General features: G+C 33.6%; 3 protein-coding genes across 8 annotated transcripts in view; 1 reads left to right on the plus strand and 2 right to left on the minus strand.

Moving 5' to 3' along the window:
- The window catches only part of LOC108755984 (mesoderm induction early response protein 1), a 10,828-nt gene extending 8,281 nt beyond the window's left edge, over positions 1 to 2,547 (minus strand). The window contains exons 1-3 of the mRNA XM_018499497.1: positions 2,347 to 2,547; positions 1,216 to 1,682; positions 909 to 924 (exon numbers count right to left, since the gene is read on the minus strand). Coding sequence (XP_018354999.1) covers positions 909 to 924; positions 1,216 to 1,498 — 299 coding nt within the window. The 5' untranslated portion in view covers positions 1,499 to 1,682; positions 2,347 to 2,547. The remainder of the gene's footprint in view (positions 1 to 908; positions 925 to 1,215; positions 1,683 to 2,346) is intronic.
- A 1,490-nt stretch (positions 2,548 to 4,037) lies between these two features.
- LOC108756003 (mitochondrial uncoupling protein 2-like) lies at positions 4,038 to 14,192 on the plus strand. The gene is made up of 6 exons (XM_018499527.1): positions 4,038 to 4,365; positions 8,347 to 8,869; positions 8,994 to 9,115; positions 11,001 to 11,110; positions 12,772 to 12,987; positions 13,133 to 14,192. The coding sequence occupies exons 2-6, from the start codon at positions 8,750 to 8,752 to the stop codon at positions 13,516 to 13,518; spliced, it is 954 nt and encodes a 317-aa protein (XP_018355029.1). The 5' UTR covers positions 4,038 to 4,365; positions 8,347 to 8,749; the 3' UTR covers positions 13,519 to 14,192.
- Positions 14,193 to 15,956: 1,764 nt separating this feature from the next.
- Positions 15,957 to 20,022, minus strand: part of LOC108755925 (cytosolic carboxypeptidase 1-like) — a 32,858-nt gene continuing 28,792 nt past the window's right edge. For 5 of the 6 annotated variants that reach the window (XM_018499354.1, XM_018499357.1, XM_018499356.1 and 2 more), the window contains 5 exons: positions 17,688 to 17,940; positions 17,219 to 17,343; positions 16,798 to 16,950; positions 16,404 to 16,547; positions 16,053 to 16,125 (listed from right to left, as the gene is read on the minus strand). In XM_018499354.1, the coding sequence (XP_018354856.1) occupies positions 16,436 to 16,547; positions 16,798 to 16,950; positions 17,219 to 17,343; positions 17,688 to 17,940 (643 nt within the window). In that variant the 3' untranslated portion in view covers positions 16,053 to 16,125; positions 16,404 to 16,435. Of the gene's footprint in view, positions 16,126 to 16,403; positions 16,548 to 16,797; positions 16,951 to 17,218; positions 17,344 to 17,687; positions 17,941 to 20,022 lie in introns of all 6 variants that reach the window. The other variant, XM_018499355.1, reaches the window with a different exon arrangement.

Genomic DNA, 20,022 nt, shown 5'->3' on the forward strand with positions numbered 1-20,022 from the left:
TGCTCAAATTGCTTTTTAATAATTCTATAATAAATAGATTAATCGATATGATATATAACAATACGAATTATATAAATTCTTACGCTTCATTTTGCTACTAAACATATTTAACACAAAAACTTGTTAGTAGATATAGCTCCGTCCACGTATAAAATGATTAGATTTAAACATATATATATATATATTGTAAGTGTTTCTTATGACATATTAACATATTCCGTCCATTTATACCGTCTTACAAAGAATAGATGAACTTTCCTACGATATCATATTTGACTTTATAATATCGTACATATATATATATATATATAAGCTTTCTTATAATATTAAATATTTGTTATTGAAATTAATATTATATTTCACACGTTTGAAGAATATAATTATTATGCTCCTATTGCTAATATTTTTGTGATTAATTTCCAAATACATCAAAGAACAGCGATTAAGACTAAAGCTTTTATCTTTAATCAATGTATCTAATAAAGTTTTGTTTTAAAGATAAGTTAAAATTATGTTTATTGTGGTATTAAAAGAGAGAGAGAGAATAACTACACAAAGGTGATACCAATAAATATAAAATTCATTTTAAGATCGTTATTACTTAAAATCTCGTAAAACCGAGCGAATCAGATGCTGTTTTCATAAATCTATAAAAATAAATCTGTCAACATATTTGATAGGCAATTTAAGTACCAGATAAAGTCAAAGAAATATCACGCAGAAATTGAAGCAAATTTAATCGTTTATATTATATATACAATACTTTTACAATTTTAGGTTATTATTTGGGAATTATTTTTACAGTAATTTATTTACATAACTGTTAGCAGTTACATTTTTGCAGATACAAATGTTTCTTTCTGAATATTTGAAGGTACAATTGTCAGCGCTATTCTCTTGTATAACACCTCGCATAATCAATATCTGAAAGAAGTTCGTAACAAAAGTAATATACCGTAGAAAAATGATGACAAACAGAAAAATTTACTTTGCGCACGCTGACTATAAATTCAAGCATCACAGGACGGTATTCAAAGTCGATTCTTTGTCGTAAGTACAGTCTTACCACATATTAGCATCTTAAGACATTACTTAAGATGGTCTTGAAATAATAATAGACTATGAATATCGATCACAGTGTTAAGAAATATACTTAAAGAAATATACCGATTGACGAGTGTCAGATAGACGTAGAAGTTTCATGAGTTGATTCACTCCTTTGTGCGCCAGCAGGTCTTATCGTTCGAGAGGAGTGCCTCGATTTCAGGGATGTTTCACTCCTGGTACTCCTAGTACGATCATCTTCAGAATCGGTGTATAATTCTTGTTCGTTAATAACTCGACGTCTCCTCGGGGTGCGATCTCTTGATACTGTGTGACCGACTAACAAAATCGCTCTACCCAGTAAAGTTAACAGGAACACGCCGATCATCGACAAGACATACTGAATTATACTGAGTGCTCCAGTAACGACGTACATAACGATGGCTAGACACATGATGAGGATGGCGTGGCGATAATTATCGCCATTCGCTGACACCTGAATCGTTCAGTGATGACATGGTCAACGCGATATTTATTGTGATATAATCTGCTAGATTCACGTGCGAGTTGTATTTTGCAATCTACTTCACTTTTGTAAGATACAGGGGCAGTTTAGTCAGTGACTTCTTCTGAAAAGACTACTTTTGAAAATAAATAAACAAATTCAAAGGATTCTTTCAAAACATAATAACAAAACTCAATCAACGGGCGAAGTAAGAGTCAACCACATTTTTTAATTTTTACATAAAATTATATATTATATTAAACGCGATGAAACATCACGCCAAAAAATAAGACTATAAACTAATACATTACAAGTTACAAGTTTCGGCTACCGGTTTGAGCCCTCTTCAGACATTAGTACAATGAAAAGTAACAGAACAAATTCAATTGTCGCAAGTATTCGTATATTCCGAATAATCACAGTTCGGGTGAGTCTTGATCTCGAAACATAATTTCCGTATGGTTGAACAGTCAAAAGTATTAAAATTGTCATTGGTAAAGCTCAGAAATCATGTGTAAGAAGTTTGAATTAATATGTCCAAAAAGAACTAAAAAACTTTTGAAATATGTACAGAGAGAAGGAACGTAGATATGTAAAACAGACATTATGTATCGGTTATCATGTACGTTCAGTAGTGAGGATCAACACAGACTGACGTTTAATATAATATATAATTTTATGTAAAAATTAAAAAATGTGGTTGACTCTTACTTCGCCCGTTGATTGAGTTTTGTTATTACTTTTGAAAAATTAATCAAATTTTAGTTTAAAAAAAAATTAAAAGAAGTCAAACTGACTGTTATTAAACTGCTCACATATGTATCGCATGGAGACACAAATGCGTTTTCATATCTTCTCATTCCTTTTTCTCATTCCTTCTCCGGTACAACTTCAGATGGCAAGGCATTTGTCCCCAATATAAGTAAGCACATCAGAGCGAATAATAATGCATAGGCGGCCAAAGCCTAAAGACAGAGATTCATGATATAAATGAACACTTGGACATATTATAAATATGATGAGATCGTAGTTTCCTGAATGTTGACAACGCTTTCATTGAAATTATCTTCTATGATTTTCCCCTTTGTTTAAATCGGTCTTTAGATGTAAATAATTATATAGACTTAACAAACAGAAGAAGAATTAACTTAATAATGACAAATTTTTTAATAATGGCTGGTATTCATAATCCGTTTTTATTTCAAGATTTGATGTCTTAATTTATATCTTAAGATGCTAATACAACTTTGTAATTGACATCTTAATCCTATACTTAAAGATTTTAAATATAAGAATCAAATATGAATACTGCTATTGCAGTAAATCCGATAATTAAACTCTCTTGTTTATATAAACAACTGAGCAAAGAGAGATTATATAAAGTCTCTACTCTTATCCTTATAAAAGACGTTTCTACGACAATTTTTTTTTTAATATAAAGACATTTGTGTAATTCCACCATTGTAAAATAACTTTATCAAAAAGCAATAAATGCTTAATAAGTTTTAAATGTCTTATCCTTTTAATTTACTTTTTCTGAGACTCAATAAAGCAAAAATTATTTTTGTGTAATTGTGTGTTAATTGTTTCAAGTTATTAGATGTAAGAAAGAATATTCGGAATTGAAGTGTAAGCTTAAAAAGTTAGTAAAAAATTATTATGTTACACTGTAATAAAATTAAAGACTACTTTAATATTTTTATATTTGAGTGATATAAGCTCGTATAAAAGTTTTTGAAATGATATAACATTAATAAATTATTAAGAGATATTGAAAGGTCGAAGTACGAGAACAGCGGTGTTACGTATTGCCGTTTCAACTGTTCCAATCAACCAGATTGGATAAAGCGATGAAAATATGCAACTTGTTGCTGTCATAAAGATTTAATACACTGTCTAACACATAAATGCTTCTAAAAGATTTAACTAATTATTTATATCTGATGATAAATTATAAGTGGGATATATGTATTTCAAATATATCTATAACACTAATTTACTTTATATAATAGATATATTTTTTACACTTTGCACAGATAGAGTGAATTTACGCCTCGTAAAAGATAAACGATTATTTAAAAAGCATTAAAAACCGCTAATAAATATAATTACAGTTAAAAATTATTTACATTCGGTATTTTTGTTCGGTATTATCTGTCAAATGTATTATCTGTCAAAATCAATATGATGCTATTACATAAGAATTGGCAATGTTTTTATTGCGCAACGTTACGAGTACACGCTACGAGTGTATTGTTTAAAATCTTTGAAATGCAAGCAGCTAAATGCCATTAACGTACGAAATGTATGTCACGAAATGTCATTAAATATATTTACTTTGTTGCACGAGTTGGTAATAAAATACGGACGACTCGCTTAGTTTAATCGAGCTTTATGAGCATAATTTAACGTTCACAGGGTAAGTGAAAACTTTTTTCTTCCCCTTTTTATTTTATCTCTTTTTAATTAATGTATTTCGTGTTCTCTTTTATCTTTTTTCCTTGTTCCTTGACAGAAAGTCTAATTTGCTATCAAATTTTCTTCTTGATTCTCTCAACGTCCCCGTAAAAGGGTTGTGGGCTCTCCCTCGCGAAGAAGCCACCCGGCTGATCGCGACCGTCATTCACCGCCATCGCGCGTCTAGAAATTATCGATTTCTGCAAGCTCAGCGTTCCTTGGTGGGAAATGACGCCATGAACGACTATCCATTGGGCGGCATCGACTTTGATCTTCCTCCATTGGTCGACGAGCCGGTATAAACGGTGCTTTCTCGCAACTCCTTTCAGTTGTGTTGTTACCTACTTACTGTACACTTGGTAAGTGATCTGTAATTTATATTGTTATTATTCTCTTGCCTCTTTACAATTTGCTAATTCGTTAACGCTGCGCAATTAAACGATATATCCTGCTATTTTCATTTCTATTTGCATATAATTTCCATTTATCTCATCAAATGTTTATTTTCCCTATCAAATCCGAAAAATCCCTTCACCCTTTGATTTGTTAATGTACTGTACAAATGAGTCATAAGTATGTCTTAAAATTTCATATTTCTGGATAAAAAGAAAGAACAAATGTAATTATTAAAACAGGATTCTCTTGCTCAGGTATATATGGAAAATGATGGACATTTTGAATGTCTTTTGTAAATAAAAAAATATCTAAAACTTTTAAATTTAAATCAAATCATTATTATTTGATACTACTGTATTTGTCCATTATTTCGATAACGAGAAGCGTTTGCGTAATGTTAATTTATAAGAATATTTGTTCTTTCTTTTTATCTATAAGGAACACCTTCACGAAATATTTCGAAGCATTTATTTACTCATCTATTATTATCTACTATATATATTATTATCTACTGTTTATCAAGAACACTATAATTGTATTGATTCATCGCGTTTTATTAACGCTTTTAAAACGAATTATGCCTTATGAGTCAATAGCCAGATATTGAATGTAACATGATTACGTTGCAACAACAGTATAATATTATGTGCGTCTGGCATATCCTACCTTTATTTTATCATAGGATTTAATCATTCGTTGGAAAATCAATAACTACACACATTTGTAAATGATATTCTGCGATTATCATATCGAATCCGCAAAACGCGATAGCTAATTGCATATAATACAAAATAATAGCGCTACGAAATAAATAATACATATTTGACTAATCACAATTAGCGTTGATCGACATTATTCGTAACGTATAAAAAAATTAAATTATTCTTTTCAAGTTCATTGTAAATCGCAACCAGAAGTTTTCCCACATACCAGTCAGCATTTTGTGTAAAAACATGTTTGCTAGTCAGTGGAATTGCTTTGCGAGCAATTTAGTGAGATGCAAGTCGCGCTGGAATGTTCGAGGAGAGATTCTACTTCGTGGAAGAGAAATAACGAAAAATTAGAAACGCTGCATTTACGTTTCGCGATGCATTGTGTTCGCACTACATCGATTCCAAAACGCCCACTCCGCATACATATACGGCAAATAAGCTCGTAGTACTTTCGCGTGCGATTTTCATTTTACTTCATCGCACATGACTCATGTTATCATCCATCGATCCCGATTCTCGCGACGACTTGAAGCGGAGAGTTCTTCGAAAAATAATACATGAGCTCGAACTTGACCTAGACTGAAATAATTCGAATGAGTTAAGCAATGGTCCCGTAAAAAGAAGAATTAAATTGCGATTTTATGTAAACTGATACAATTTCGACAAAATAAAAGGGGAGATGAAACACGAGCTGTAGTTTTGACATTAAAACAAAACTTATACACACACAGAAAAATGTCATTCTATTGTTAAAAAAATTATTACTTAATTTACTTTTTCTTTTAAGTAACGGTTATCTTACCTTTAACAAAGAATATTTATTGATAATAGTTTTAAAATATATTTACTTACAGATTTTAATAAAGAAAACTTATTATCATGTACTCAAAATAAAAATTTATCTTTTTTCTTCAAAAATGTTCTAAAATTTTATCGAAGAAACGATTTTATATAATAAAAAAATCAAATTGATTTTAACTTAATGATCTTGATTGAAGTATTAAATTTTATTATTAGTATTCAAAATATAAATATTTTAAATAAATTTAATGTTTGTAATGATGTATTTGTGAATATATAAACTTTTGAAATACTTGAAACAAATAATTAACGTTTAAATACAGTATTTTTCTGTGTGTATACATACACGCGTATTTTAATTATTACAAATTACATAATGAAGAAATACTGCGTTGGAGAACAATTGTTGACAATACCTCACAATTCTTTTCATATGCACATATGTATTCCATGTTCTTTTTATCAACACGATAAGGAAAATCAATACAAACCTTTCATTTCACATCGATGTATTCTCGCAAGGATACCACAAAAGTTTTGCATTTTTTGAAGGCTATCTTGATTTCTTTAAAAAGATAGCAACGAGCAAATAATTAACTGTTTATATGAAATTGAAAAAAGAATCTAATTTAATTTAGTTTACATTATGCTAGTTAACAAAATTAAATTATACAAAATTAAAGTTATAAAAATTACGTATGATATGAAAAATAAATGATTTCGAAATAATTTATCAAATAACTTCTAGTCTCAGCAAATTATATTAAGTCTTTCAAATTGCATCTAAAAACATAAAGTTCAATGACAGTTCGAAAATAAAATTCTGCCATCGCTCGCAATGATAAACGCAGGTGACGTTGCGGAGGCACGGCACCAACGCAGTGTCTTAATTCGTCATGCGGTGAAAATAATTCAACGTGGACTTTGTTCTTTACGAGAATGATGACATTTGTTCTCTCTCACAGTTTCTATTAGTAAATTTCAAAATGCACGAGCGCGTTTAATGATCGTTGGACTATGCACTGGAACTTTTAGTTCGTCTATTGCGTAATCAGCTGGCTTAACAGGATTTGATCAATCAAGTAGTCCTCATATAACTTATTTACAAAGTCAAAGAAAGAATAGAATACTACTAGATCACATCGAATGATTCTCTCTCTCTCTCTCTCTCTCTCTCTCTCTGCTTCTCTTTTGAATTTATGTTTTAAAAAATATGAAGACTTTGAAGTTTGCTGACGCGACGGTTTCCTCATATTGAGTGAATAATTACATACTCACGATGCACTGATTTCACTGTATAATTGTTCGTTTAAACTCAATAACAGATCAACTAGTTGCAATTGATATTCAATAAACATTATTCGACGAAGTAAAATAATCGGACAAAGTCTGCTGATCACGCTTCGTCTCGCGTTCTTTGAACCCTCTATCATTTATCTTTTTACTCTACTTATTTATATTTCAACATCTAGACGACACAACATATAAACATAATAACTGCTACCATTGCGACTCCAATTATTTTTGCAACTTCTTGTGCATAGCACCGTATCCAAGCACAAATGACGAGACGTACTCATACAAAAAATATATACGCATATCGTTTAAACGTTAAGTTGATTAATTATAATCGCAAATAAAGATGTCGATCTCTAAGCCTCTCTCCTCGGTATTGGCAAGTCTCTCTCACCAAGCTGATCAAAGTTCTCTCCTCATCTACGACGGTCTATTTCGGTACCCGGCCAAGACGGAAGTTCGGAAACCCGTTGTCAATGTAATTAACAGGCACGTGCCAAGTGATATCGACGCCGGCAGACGGATCTTGCCAGTTATCAATCGCGATGAACGATCAACGATATTACAGTATATCATTACAGTGGCTCAATAGCCCTCATCCAGATATTCCAGATATTCCAGATATCGCCGCATGTGCGTGGTTCAAGATAATAACACGATATATTCACATAGGAGTGGATTTTTGACACTCCTATGATTAACAGTCTCGAGATAAATCGCCTTGTTCAATGATCGTTAATCTTCGATACATGCGCAATTGAATATACTACCTTCGCGCGACGCGATATACTTTTACGTTTATCGGATGTAATTCTGTAACTCTTAATGATAATTATCTCTTAATGATATGTTATCATTAGCGCAGCTTTTTTACTATACTGTATAAGATATATAATATCTGCATACACTACAATATAACGATACCGACACTGCCGTTAAAGAGTTAGAGAATCGGAGTACACCCGTTTTATTTTGTGGAATTAGAATCGCACTGTATAGTATTCACAAGTGACTAAAGTGCGATAAAAGCAGCGGCTGTCAGTTTAGCGGCGACAGTCGATCACGTTCGCATCGAGCGGATCGTTTCTCGTATCAGAATATTGTACGGCGTTCTTTTACATCGTTTGTTCACAGGAGAATAGTATGTATAAAGAAGTTCACCATCAAGAAATCGAACACGAGTGCTCACGATCGGGAGGACTCCACGCGTATCCCGATCACTTCAGGGAAACGTACCTTTAAGAACACCAGTTGAAGTATGAACTCCATGAGTATCTGAAGGTTCCTGTCCTCTGATAGGACTTTGTATATAGTGTACATAGGATCATTTGCCTAATAAAAAGAAATCCCTCTGGAAGGAAACGAGCGAGTCCAAGGGAGAAATTACTGTCACGCTGGAAGAAATTAGCCAATTTATCCAAGAATCCTGCACCATCCTTCACGAGGCATCCACGCTCACTTTTAACAGCACGCATCAGCAGTAATAAGAGGGAAAAAGATCTTGGAAGGGAAAAAGAGTGACCAAACAGCGGAAATCATGAAGCAAGGAATGTCGGACGACTTTTCGCTTGGCGTGAAATTACTTACCGCGGGCACCGCGGCCTGCATCGCCGATTTAGCTACCTTTCCGTTGGACACCGCTAAAGTCAGAATGCAGGTGAGCTAAGTAATAATAATTGTACTTGAATTATATCCTTCGGCATAATCGCGTGTCATCTCGTCTTTTCACCGTTCTAGAAATCGAATTATTTCTTTCACGATCGAAACGATTTTTCTTCAAGATCGCGGGAGAAAGCCGAGCCCTGTTGCTGGCATCAGCGGAAGGATCGGTCTTTGCAGTAAGAACGAGCCAGCCGGGATTGTTCCAGACCCTCGCAAACATCGTCAGATACGAAGGCGCAAGGTACGTTGTTCGTTATCATAATAGTATGTAATTTAAGAATCGATGGTAGGTAGCAACTTTATTTGCGCTATTAATATTTGTACATAATATTGTAATATATACGGAATCTGTAAATGCAGGACTTGCTCTTGTCTAAGAGTGATAATTCAATTTAAAGCTATATAATATAAAAGATATTTATAGAGCAATCGCTCGTTGATATAATAACCATTTTATATTCAACTGTCGCTCTCTCTGAAATAATAACATGCGGTACTTTTTTTCGTAATACACAAACTATTATTAATCAGATTTCTCGTTTCGGCGTGTGCCAGATTAAGCTAATTGATTTTTTTCGTTTATTAATTAAATTACACGTATAAATTATACTGAATATAAAAAAATTTGTTAAACATTAATTCAGAATACAATTTATTAAATGTATAACTTAAAAATTTTTATGTATAAGTAACCACAAATTATGTGTTCAATTAAAATATAAAAAATATTTATTTATATTTCTTTTGATACTTTCAATGGTTCATAATAGATATTTATATTTATATCACCATAAAAAAGCCTTATTTAAAAAAAGCAACTTGTACTGATTAACTTAATTTGTTTAACTATTTTTTCATGTATTGTCAGTAAAGAAAGGATCGGTGAGAAAATATTTACGGCTTATCGTGTTTTCATTAAAATTTTGCTCAACATCTGGCACATGTACGTACAATAATTGCTTGTTCTCGAAAACTTTCTAGACTCTTACGATCTTACTATTAATCTCCGAATAAGTATGATTTTTATTTTGTCCTCTAGTCAGAAATACCATGAACAAGTGATCACTCACGTAGAACAATGTTTGCATAAGTAAAATAAATAAAGGAATGCAACTACTTTCCAAAAATTACACATTATATCCGATGAAGATTGAAATATATAAAACGAAAGTACAAGTTTAATGAGACTTGTCGATGGTATTTCCTGTATCAATTCCTCTTACCGTTTTATTACTTTTACTGATTATTCTTTTATTTCTATTTTGCACGGGTTGTCTTTCGCGTCTCTTTTTCCGTTATTCGAAAAATTAACCAAACGGTTCTGTTTCTTTTGTACAAAATATTTATAAATTTCCAATTAATTTGTACAATAAAAAGAATTCGTGCAAATAATTGATACGTACAAACGTGGATACGTGATGTTTCGCGCAAACTTTTTTGTACGGCGCATAAATGTCACGAAATTTCTTTCTATATCTTCTGATAGTCATTTCTCCAATAAAGCTGCTTATAAAATTTCGAAAGACAACTTGTTTATCCCTCTTACACATCTCTTCATCGATATATTTCTCTTAAATTTTCACGTAGTTTCTCTCTTTTCTTTCTCACTTTCTCCTTTTGATTTTATTTCATTTACTTTGCCTATATATTTATATCTACAGTAATGACTTACTTTCTCAATCGCCGGTGTCTTCTTCTTCTCTACTTTTGAATGTGATACGACATTAAAATGCGCGGTCAACATGACAAATAATGCACGCTCTCTCTTGGTTATTTCTCAGCTCTCGAATTACTTTTCTTTTCTTTCGCGCGTCTTCGAACTGTAAATCACTTTATTAATGAGTAATGTTGATTTTCGCTTTAAAGTATTCGATATGTAGGATATCAATATTGTAGAAAAAAAAAAATTAGGTGCAAAATCGCGCGGATAGGAAAAAGGCGGAGAGAAAAAAAGGAAAAATTGCGCAATATTTGCGTAAAAAAAAAGCGAATAATATTTTTTTAAAAAACATTGAGATAGAGAGAGAGAGAGAGAGAGAGAGAGAGAAATGTGTACAAACGATACCCTGGAAACGAGTTTGAGGGTGAATTGTGAGGGCGGTGTGCTTGAGCGAGGGTGGTTACAGGAGCCTGTACGGAGGTCTATCCGCGGGACTCCAGAGACAGATGTGTTTCGCCAGCATACGATTGGGCCTCTACGACAGCGTGAAGTCACTCTACGCTGGAATCTTCGACGGTACAGCCAACAAACTCCTAACTTTTGATATAAATATATCTTCTATGATATATATACGAAAATAGCCGCGCGCGTTACAATTTCAACAATTCCTCAAACGCGGGTATAATGTACATTTATATATCTTATACGTGCACAATAAAACGTTTTCCCATATTAATAACATGCAAACATATCGATATTAGACAATATTTAATGAATTATAATTGTAAAATTATATTTGAAATATATTTTTATATACTCATCAATATTCTTGGACGATTAAATTCTTGCCATTATCTTGACATTTATAACATTGGAAAACATAAATACTAAAAAAATAGTCAAGAATCACTGTTAATAAAAAAAAAGTCTAATATTGAATGTCTAACATTATATACATAGACACGCATATTCATATCGACACTCGCTTTATCACGGTGAAAACTCTCGTAAACTTCACGCGCGAATCGTTTAGGATCATCTTGATATCCCATTCCTCGTTCTCATTTCTGTCGTTTTTGAAATTGAGAAAGGAGGAAAGGAGGGAAGTGAAAGAAAGCTAAATATCCAGTCAGAAAATGAAAATGGGAGAGCTAAAAGATTGAATGTACAGCAAAGGCGAGGATTTGAACATCTTTTGTAACTCTTATTCCCTGCATTGAATAATCGTGAGACTATTACATATTTATACATTTTATTCCATTTACATTTGCAGAGAAGTTTTAATTCCTTAAAATACAGCATTCAAACTGTTTTCTTTTTACAAAGTTTTTTAAATACATTTGCTACAAATATATAATATTTGCTTGGATGTACAATAATTCATCTTTGATGTATTGCTGAGACTTTTATAAAATTTTGCTCAATCAGACATGTTTGCATAGTCTTACGATTCTGTTTACTTTTCTGATTTTTCGGTATCGTTATGTTCGTGAATTTCACATTTTATTTTTAAAAGTTCTCAAAAACGTGTGTAAAAATTAATTTGCAGAATTGAATGGATTATTTACAGTTCGTTTTGTGTGTGCATCAGTATAATACATATTCCAAAATATTTTTTTCCTAATTTTAAGTAGCGTTCAATTCTAAATTTTTACTTTAATCTAAATTTTAATCTATTGTAACTAGTAAGTTTTATTTTGTTGCTGAGCATATCTAAAGTATCAATAACTCTATTAAAATAAGACTTTTATTAAATAAACAAAAAATTTGCATCTATATACATCCTGTGCTACGGCTCAAATAGGCTTATTTATTTTCTTTGAAAAAATAAAGACATAATACATTTATACGTAAATATAATCTCAGATTTAAAAGAGAATTTCGAAATTGTACTCTTTTTCAATGTTTACAGAAGATTTGATTGATTTGTTTTCATTATCTTAATATAATTGACAAGTTAATTTTTATTTTTGGGATTGCTCGCGGTACATCATCGGTCCTCTATAATAATTTATTATTTGTTATTAATGTCAAGCTGATTGTGAAAAGCTTACTAACGGTTATGAATATTATACATATATAAAGACATTAAAACCGATATTGATCGTAATTGGTGAACATTAAGTGAGAGATAAAAAGTTGATCGACGCATAATTTGCGTCGATTTGATATCGCTTCTTAATTCTGAAATTATCTGTCAGAGACTAGTTTTTCATCGTGCGTTTTTATTTCAACAGATAACAATAAGATCGGCACATCGATGAACATTGGCGTACGTGTTGCCGCGGGAATCACGACGGGCGCTTTGGCAGTGATGATCGCTCAGCCAACCGACGTCGTTAAAATCCGCATGCAGGCTGGGAATAATGGGCGATCATCGGTAAGGTATAGCTCCACTCTGCAGGCGTACAAGAGTATCGCTAGTGGAGAAGGCGCGAAAGGCCTTTGGAAAGGTGAGTCTTCCCGTGCGATAGAAATCTTTTTAATTTTAGAAACTTCTTGTATTATTTGTAGAATTTTTTAAAGATTGCACAAACGGTAGATAAGACATTTTTTTTTAATACCGCAGAAAGTAATCCTCTATCTCGTCACACGTAGGAACCATGCCGAATGTCTCGCGGAACGCTATCGTGAACGTGGCGGAGATAGTCTGTTACGACATCATCAAGGACCTCATTCTGATTAGCGGTTATCTTCGTGACGGGATACCGTGTCATTTGACCGCCGCGACGGCCGCAGGACTCTGCACCACCCTGGCGGCAAGTCCCGTGGACGTCGTGAAGACGCGTTACATGAACAGCGCCGCTGGCGAGTACAAGGGCGCGATAGACTGCGCTATCAAGACCTACGTCCAGGAAGGTCCCACCGCGTTCTATAAAGGTTTCGTGGCAAGTTTCTCGCGCCTGGTATCCTGGAACATCGTATTGTGGGTGACCTATGAGCAGATGAAGTTGCACATGAAGAAGCTATATGCCGTCGAGTGAAGTCCTCGTATTACTTATCAAACCCGATTATTCTGCCGAACCGGCGCGGAGATCGGTATAATGCATTTCTTGTGTTACCTTGTCAAAATTCCGCAGAATGTTAGCGTTCGTTTAGATAAACGTATGAATCAAACGTAGGTAGACCGAAAGCTTGATATTCCAAGATGCAATTTCAGCCGATGAGATAATGAATATCCTCTTATTACTGCTTCTTTATCCGCTTTCCTAAATGCAAATGTGTGCATACGGTGTTTATCGTCGAATCATTCAATGATAGGAGATTAATCGTAGATCAACAAAAATTATTTGCACCGTTGGAAATAGTAAATAATAGTAGTAGGAGCTACAATGTCATTCGGTACTTTAGTTACTTTAGTTTTTGTATAAATATGCACATGCGACGTTACATCGAACAAGTAAGAACAGTAAGGATTTTCTAGCAATTTGTATAAAACAAATTTGAATTTTGTCAGAAAGCTTTATATATTTATAATAAGGCGTTAGGCTATTTTAAGAAGGATTATACAATGATTACGTAAATCGTTCACGCGCCAAACAGACAATAATGTTATCGAAATTCATTCCGATGTTTTTACTTAAATCTCTTTTTATATTAGTCTCTTGAGAAACTGTGATTAAAAAATAACGAATCTTCTTTTTAGCGTCACTTTAATTAACTGTAATCGAGATTATATTGTATGCAAAAATTACACGCTACGTTTATGAATAAACGTAGCGTATAATTTTTGCATACAATATAATCTCCATTCAGTCTACAATTTATACTACAGAGCACAATTCATATCGTTAATCAACGATTTTTTTAACCTATATTGTCATATACTAAGAAAAAAATTAATTTAATTATTGTCTTTATTTCTTTGTTGAAGAATGTATTTAAGTAAAATATAATATATGTCTTACTTAAATACATACATTCATCATCAATAAAGGCAAATTAAATTAATTTAATTAAATGAATAATTTTTTTCTCAATGTATGAATAATTTAGTTTGCGAGGAGCATTTGAAGAACCTCTTTATATATTATTATAGAAAAAATTATATATTGTAGAAATATTTGTTATTTATAATGAAATACAATAATTGTCAACTCTCATAGAATGATGATGTGATTTGAAATACAATTCGCACGATATATCCGTATCGTCGAATTTCGATGACAAAAACTATTTGGTCTTAAAATAATATGAGTATAGTGTACGCACAAGTACATGACTGATTATGCTTAATTGGATACAACATATTTCTATCAAGAATTACATTTTTCTAAAAATTTGTTTGGAATAATAAAGAAATGATTCCGTTAAATACAAGCAACAAGTAACAGCGCCTGCAAAGCGCTAAAAAAATATATAAACGCTTTTTAACGCTTTGTAGATGTTGTGTGCTATTAAGAATATCCTCATAAATTCTGCAGTATAAAGTTACATAAAATGTCGGATGTAAATTGTTTCTTATCAGAATTTCAACACTAATATTAATATATTAGTATTAAACATTGCGATGTTGTATTTATATTTAATTACTACAATATTGTAGTATTATGTAATATAAATAATTATTTATTCTGACAATATTCAACACATTATGTATTGATCCGCACATTATTATAAATCATCTTATTAATTTCCTAAATTTCTTCATTAATTATCGTTCGGATTATTGTGGAGTACATGTCACGGCATGTATACTACGTATTCCAACTACGTTGGAAGTGCATATATTAAAAAGCGCGACGTAATAATAGCCAAAAATTACAAAATTTACAATTAGCATTATATTGATACGCATGTAAAGATCTCATCGAAAACTTAATCCGTGGAACACAAATAATTGCTTCAGGAAGTCTTAGGGAGATCTTGTAAATTTACAGGGAATTACAACTCATTAACATTTATTTCCTACATTTATATAATTATGTGTACAAAGTATAGAGGTACCGTGTGTCAGGGAATGATACAGTTCCCTATTTATTTTTGGTATTATCTAAATCTGTTTTGCCTTTCAAGAGATGATTCAAATTTCCCAAAAATGTAAAGCTCTCTAGATCTTAGATGATGATTTTATGATATAATTTCAACTTTCACAAGAATTTTATTTCGAAATTGAATAATTTCATACGTGGCCATACTTAAATAGTATTAAATCACGTATTAAATAATCTATAACAAACATAATCTTATTTATTATGGAACATAATTTACGAAATATTGATGTCCAAGATATGTACAAATAGATTTTACGATATGTAGATAGTATTTTTATAGAGAATAGCTTTAAATGTTTGTTATGAGTTTTAAATAAATATTGTTTGTGATATATTTCTTTTCGTGAAATATTGTTTTGTACTATACTATAATATTTTATTTAGAATAGAAATAACTTTTGTATTAAATTTTAAATTTATAAGTGCACGAGAGTAAATATTTGTAATAAATTTTTTGTTGTTAAAATAACTGTTCTGATGTTTGACTGAGGTGCAGTTCCTTAAGTCTCAAAATCGGAATCATTGGATTCACTACTGGAAGATATGTCGTCGTCCATGCATCCTGATTCCACGGGAATATGTTTCTCCACAGGAATTCTAAAAAGAGTAACAGGCACAATTAATAAGAAACATATAGAATAGTAATCGAACTGTCAATTAACTTCAAGAGTAATAGATGTATAAATTAAATTAATTATGACAGCTCTTTTCACTTACTAGCTGTTATCGTTAGTTTACAGAAACATTGTTAGTTTGATTGATAACGGGGAGGGGGGGGGGGGGGGGGGAGATATCATATGTTGATACAGAACAATTTATAACGAAAGCATTAAATTAACAATGCGCACACACGAATGGTTACACACAAATCTTGCCTTATAATACAATTGTTTATTTATCTCATTTGCTAAGAAAACGCTGTGGTATGATGTATAGCATGTTTATCTTGAATGCATTTCGGTATCTTCCGTGACTTTCGTAAAACACACTTTCTCGGACAACAGGCTTGCTCTGTCGATCTATATATTGAATAATATATCATTCTGTAAGACCTTTTATTCTAGCCCGTAGAAAGTTAAAACTTAGAAAAATTATTCTTTTCAAAAACTTAGAAAATAATTTTGCCGATTACAGTCCCTGGAAGTACATTTCCTTTGAAATATTTTGCAAGTTTTCTTTTTTAATATATAAATATTCTCAATCAAATGTATTTCAACAAATTTACATTTAAGTCGATTTAAAAATGAATAACAACAAATTTGCACGTACTTTCCGATGGCCCAATCGTCACCGCCATCCTTCATCATCGATAAAGCTTGGCAGAAATCTCTTCCAATGGCTTTGAGATGCTCTGTGTCGAGATGTAATCCCGCCAATGCGCCTTGATCGCATCCACAAAAACTGCTTTCCATCGTGTAACTTCTGTTTGAATAAAATGTTAAACGAGACATAGTGACATTTTTTTTTTTTTTCAATCACAACGTTGCGATATCAGTAATATTGACTTTTATAAATGTGAATGCAAAAGGAAAACGTTTCACCAAGTTAATGTTAATATTGAATATAAATCGTACAATTTAAGTCGTTAAAGAACAGATTTTTTTACAAGACACACGTAATCTCAACCTTGCTACACGAAATCTCATTGCGAGCCAGATCTCAATCTGCTCAGGATATAGCCGTCGTTTACCTCGTAACACCCAACTGCCTCCATACAGCGACCCTGGCGGTGGATTCCTTGTTCCTTTCGACCTTGAAGGAGCAAAGTGGCAAAGCGAAAGCTGGTGATGTCCTCTGCATGAGATGCGGTAACATCTGATACAGAAAGAGAGTACGCAAAGATTACGAGATCGCGTTTGAAGGTTTTAACGAGAATCAAGGTTTCATAGGTCCAAGAAGAGAAATACTTTCTCGGAGCACTTTCTCAGTAACGCTCTGACTAATGACGTTAATGTGGCAGAGCAACGCGTGAAATGAATGAGGCGGCTGTCGGCGAGTAATTGCTCGTGCAAATCGAAAGTTCACATTGAATGGACGGTCGTTGAAAGTGATAAACGTCCGCCGGGCTGGGCCGGCGGCAGGTAAACGTAGGATAAATGATGCCGCGCGAGATCTAAAAATATTACCTAGCCTCGATTCCCTTCCGCTGATTCCCTTACCAAATACTGCACCGGCTGGTCCGGTTTCGCCTTGTCCGCGGCGCTCCAGGAACCCGACCTTGAACAACCGAACAGAAACACGTTCTTCCTCCGCGAATGGCCGTGATAGTCGACGAAAACGTGGGGCGGTCTCTGCAGCACCCTGGCGCAGTACTCCATCAGGCCTTTCGTGTGATAGATCACCGGATGATACGTTCGATTGGGATTGCTCCAGCGTCGATTCAGGTCCTCGTTCGTCAGGCCGTATCGATTGCTGCAGCAAACGAAAGCATGTCGTCGCACAGATTCAAAAACGGACAACAAGAGGAATCGATTCTAGTAGAAAATAAAACCGAACCGGACACCGGTTCTAACCGGACGCTTTACAGAACTGCTGCAATCGCGAACATCGCGATCGTTAAAACGCTGAAATTGTGAAAAATCGCATTCGCTATTGCCCACATGTAACGACGTACCACGTCGTCAATTATCTCGCGAGATTGGAAATTCCGAGCTAGCTCTTTCCGATGTGACATATATTTCCCACTTATTTTTTTACGGCTTCGCTTCGTTTCAACATGGGAAACGTATGGATTCCAAAACGACTCCATAATGAGGTAATCTTAACGTCCTCGAACGTTTTCGCTGAACGAGAATATCAGAAATATTTATGCGCTCCTCTCAGAGAGAAGTAATCTGCAAGCATTATTTATTAACCAATTCCCTAAGATGCTCTCTCGGATTCGCGACATAAAATATATACGTATATACGTCCGGTAATTTCCTAACGTTTGCTAAAAGTATTCCCTTCAAACGTGTTAGGTGCATAGACGTATTGCGATGGATTACGCAATGGTGACGATTCGTCTTGATATATCGTTTACGATCTACGATCGAAAAGCTGATCTTGTGAAAGATCATTTTCATTTAAGGATTCAGCCGTAGTTAGAAGGACGTTTCCGGTGGCCGGAAACCGAGTCAGAGGAAGTTACGCCTTCGTGTCGCGCATAGCTAATAACGAGGCATGGCAGGTGACAACCGCTTGAATTATTGCTGTCGTCTTGACGTCGTCTCTTGATGTACCTACCGTCCCGTACTGATATCTCGATCTACGTCACAAGTAGGCAGTGAAGTAACGTTGCACGCGGATACTTGTAATACATTTAACTCCATTGGCGGATTCAGAAATTTGTTAAGAGAGGAAGGCCATTGGCTCACTGCAGCCGAAATATATATTTTTTTTAAGGTCATTACTTAAATTTACATTTCATAAAACATTTTATTTAAAATTATCTTAATATAAAAGAAAAATAATATATAATAGAATCTACATATATGTGTTTTATACTCGGTTTTATATCTGGGGGGTTTTTCTTAAGTTAAAAAATATTTTCGAAATATCAGAAAATTGTGATTAAACATTAAAAAAAAAAAATATGTATATTTTGTTATAAATCTATTTAAAAAAGGAAACTCCAAGGAGAAAAAGAGAGCCAAGGCCCGCGTGGATCCATTTCGCTGAAATTTCACGAAGGGACATTGAGGGATGGACCTAGAAATGTTTTGACAGATATTTTTAGCCGCTATTAACAGCAGCGCAAGGATTGTTTATTTATATTAACTCAATTTAAACATGAAAGAGCGACATGACGAGAGCGACGACTGCCGTCCGTATTCTGTATGGTGTACGCTTGATGGTGTCCCATCAAGAGAGAGAGAGGACGTTCACCGGCGCGCCACGTTCGCAGAAGCTGACAGCGAAAGAGGACAGTCATTCGAGATAATAGATCTCATCATGTGCATGCAACGCCAAAAAAGCGGTCGCGCCGCGCGCGTTTCAGAACGCGCACCGAAACGAAATCGCGCGGAGAAGCGCAACGCTTCGTCAGGTAATGCCATTAACATTCAACATCTGACGGGCAGAAGCATCGCGTCCGCGAATGGTCCCCGTTTCTATCTAGGGGCCCGAGATAAGATTTCAAGTTCCCCCTGTTCTAAATTTAAACTCAGAAAACATGATACCAGACCTTTTACTAAAATTAAGACGAGATTATGAGGAACGAGTTATGGCCCGCTAAGGTCTCGACTACGGTTATCGTCTCTTTAGATTTCGACCAGAGATTCCGGCTTTTCGAACGAATTTCCGGTTCTCTGACAGAAAGGATTTCATGAGAGAATGCACTATAAGACGGTAACAGTTTTAATAATGGCAATCGTTCTCCGGTAGGAAAGATAGTATCTCAACGCTGTGTGTACAGATAATAATAAATCAGATATTTGTGTGTGTGTGTGCTCGATATATATCATGGAATTAAGGATCATTTATACTGGCTACAGTAAACTGTTAACTTATGTC

Source organism: Trachymyrmex septentrionalis, unplaced genomic scaffold (genome assembly GCF_001594115.1).
Source record: "Trachymyrmex septentrionalis isolate Tsep2-gDNA-1 unplaced genomic scaffold, Tsep1.0 scaffold9, whole genome shotgun sequence".
Lineage (NCBI taxonomy): Eukaryota > Metazoa > Arthropoda > Insecta > Hymenoptera > Formicidae > Trachymyrmex > Trachymyrmex septentrionalis.

Coding starts and splice junctions, on each gene's coding strand:
- LOC108756003 (XM_018499527.1), top strand. CDS start 8,750: ATGAAGCAAGGAATGTCGGACGACTTTTCGCTTGGCGTGAAATTACTT. Junction 11,111..12,771: donor CTACGCTGGAATCTTCGACG/GTACAGCCAACA, acceptor TTATTTCAACAG/ATAACAATAAGATCGGCACA. Junction 12,988..13,132: donor CGCGAAAGGCCTTTGGAAAG/GTGAGTCTTCCC, acceptor CGTCACACGTAG/GAACCATGCCGAATGTCTCG.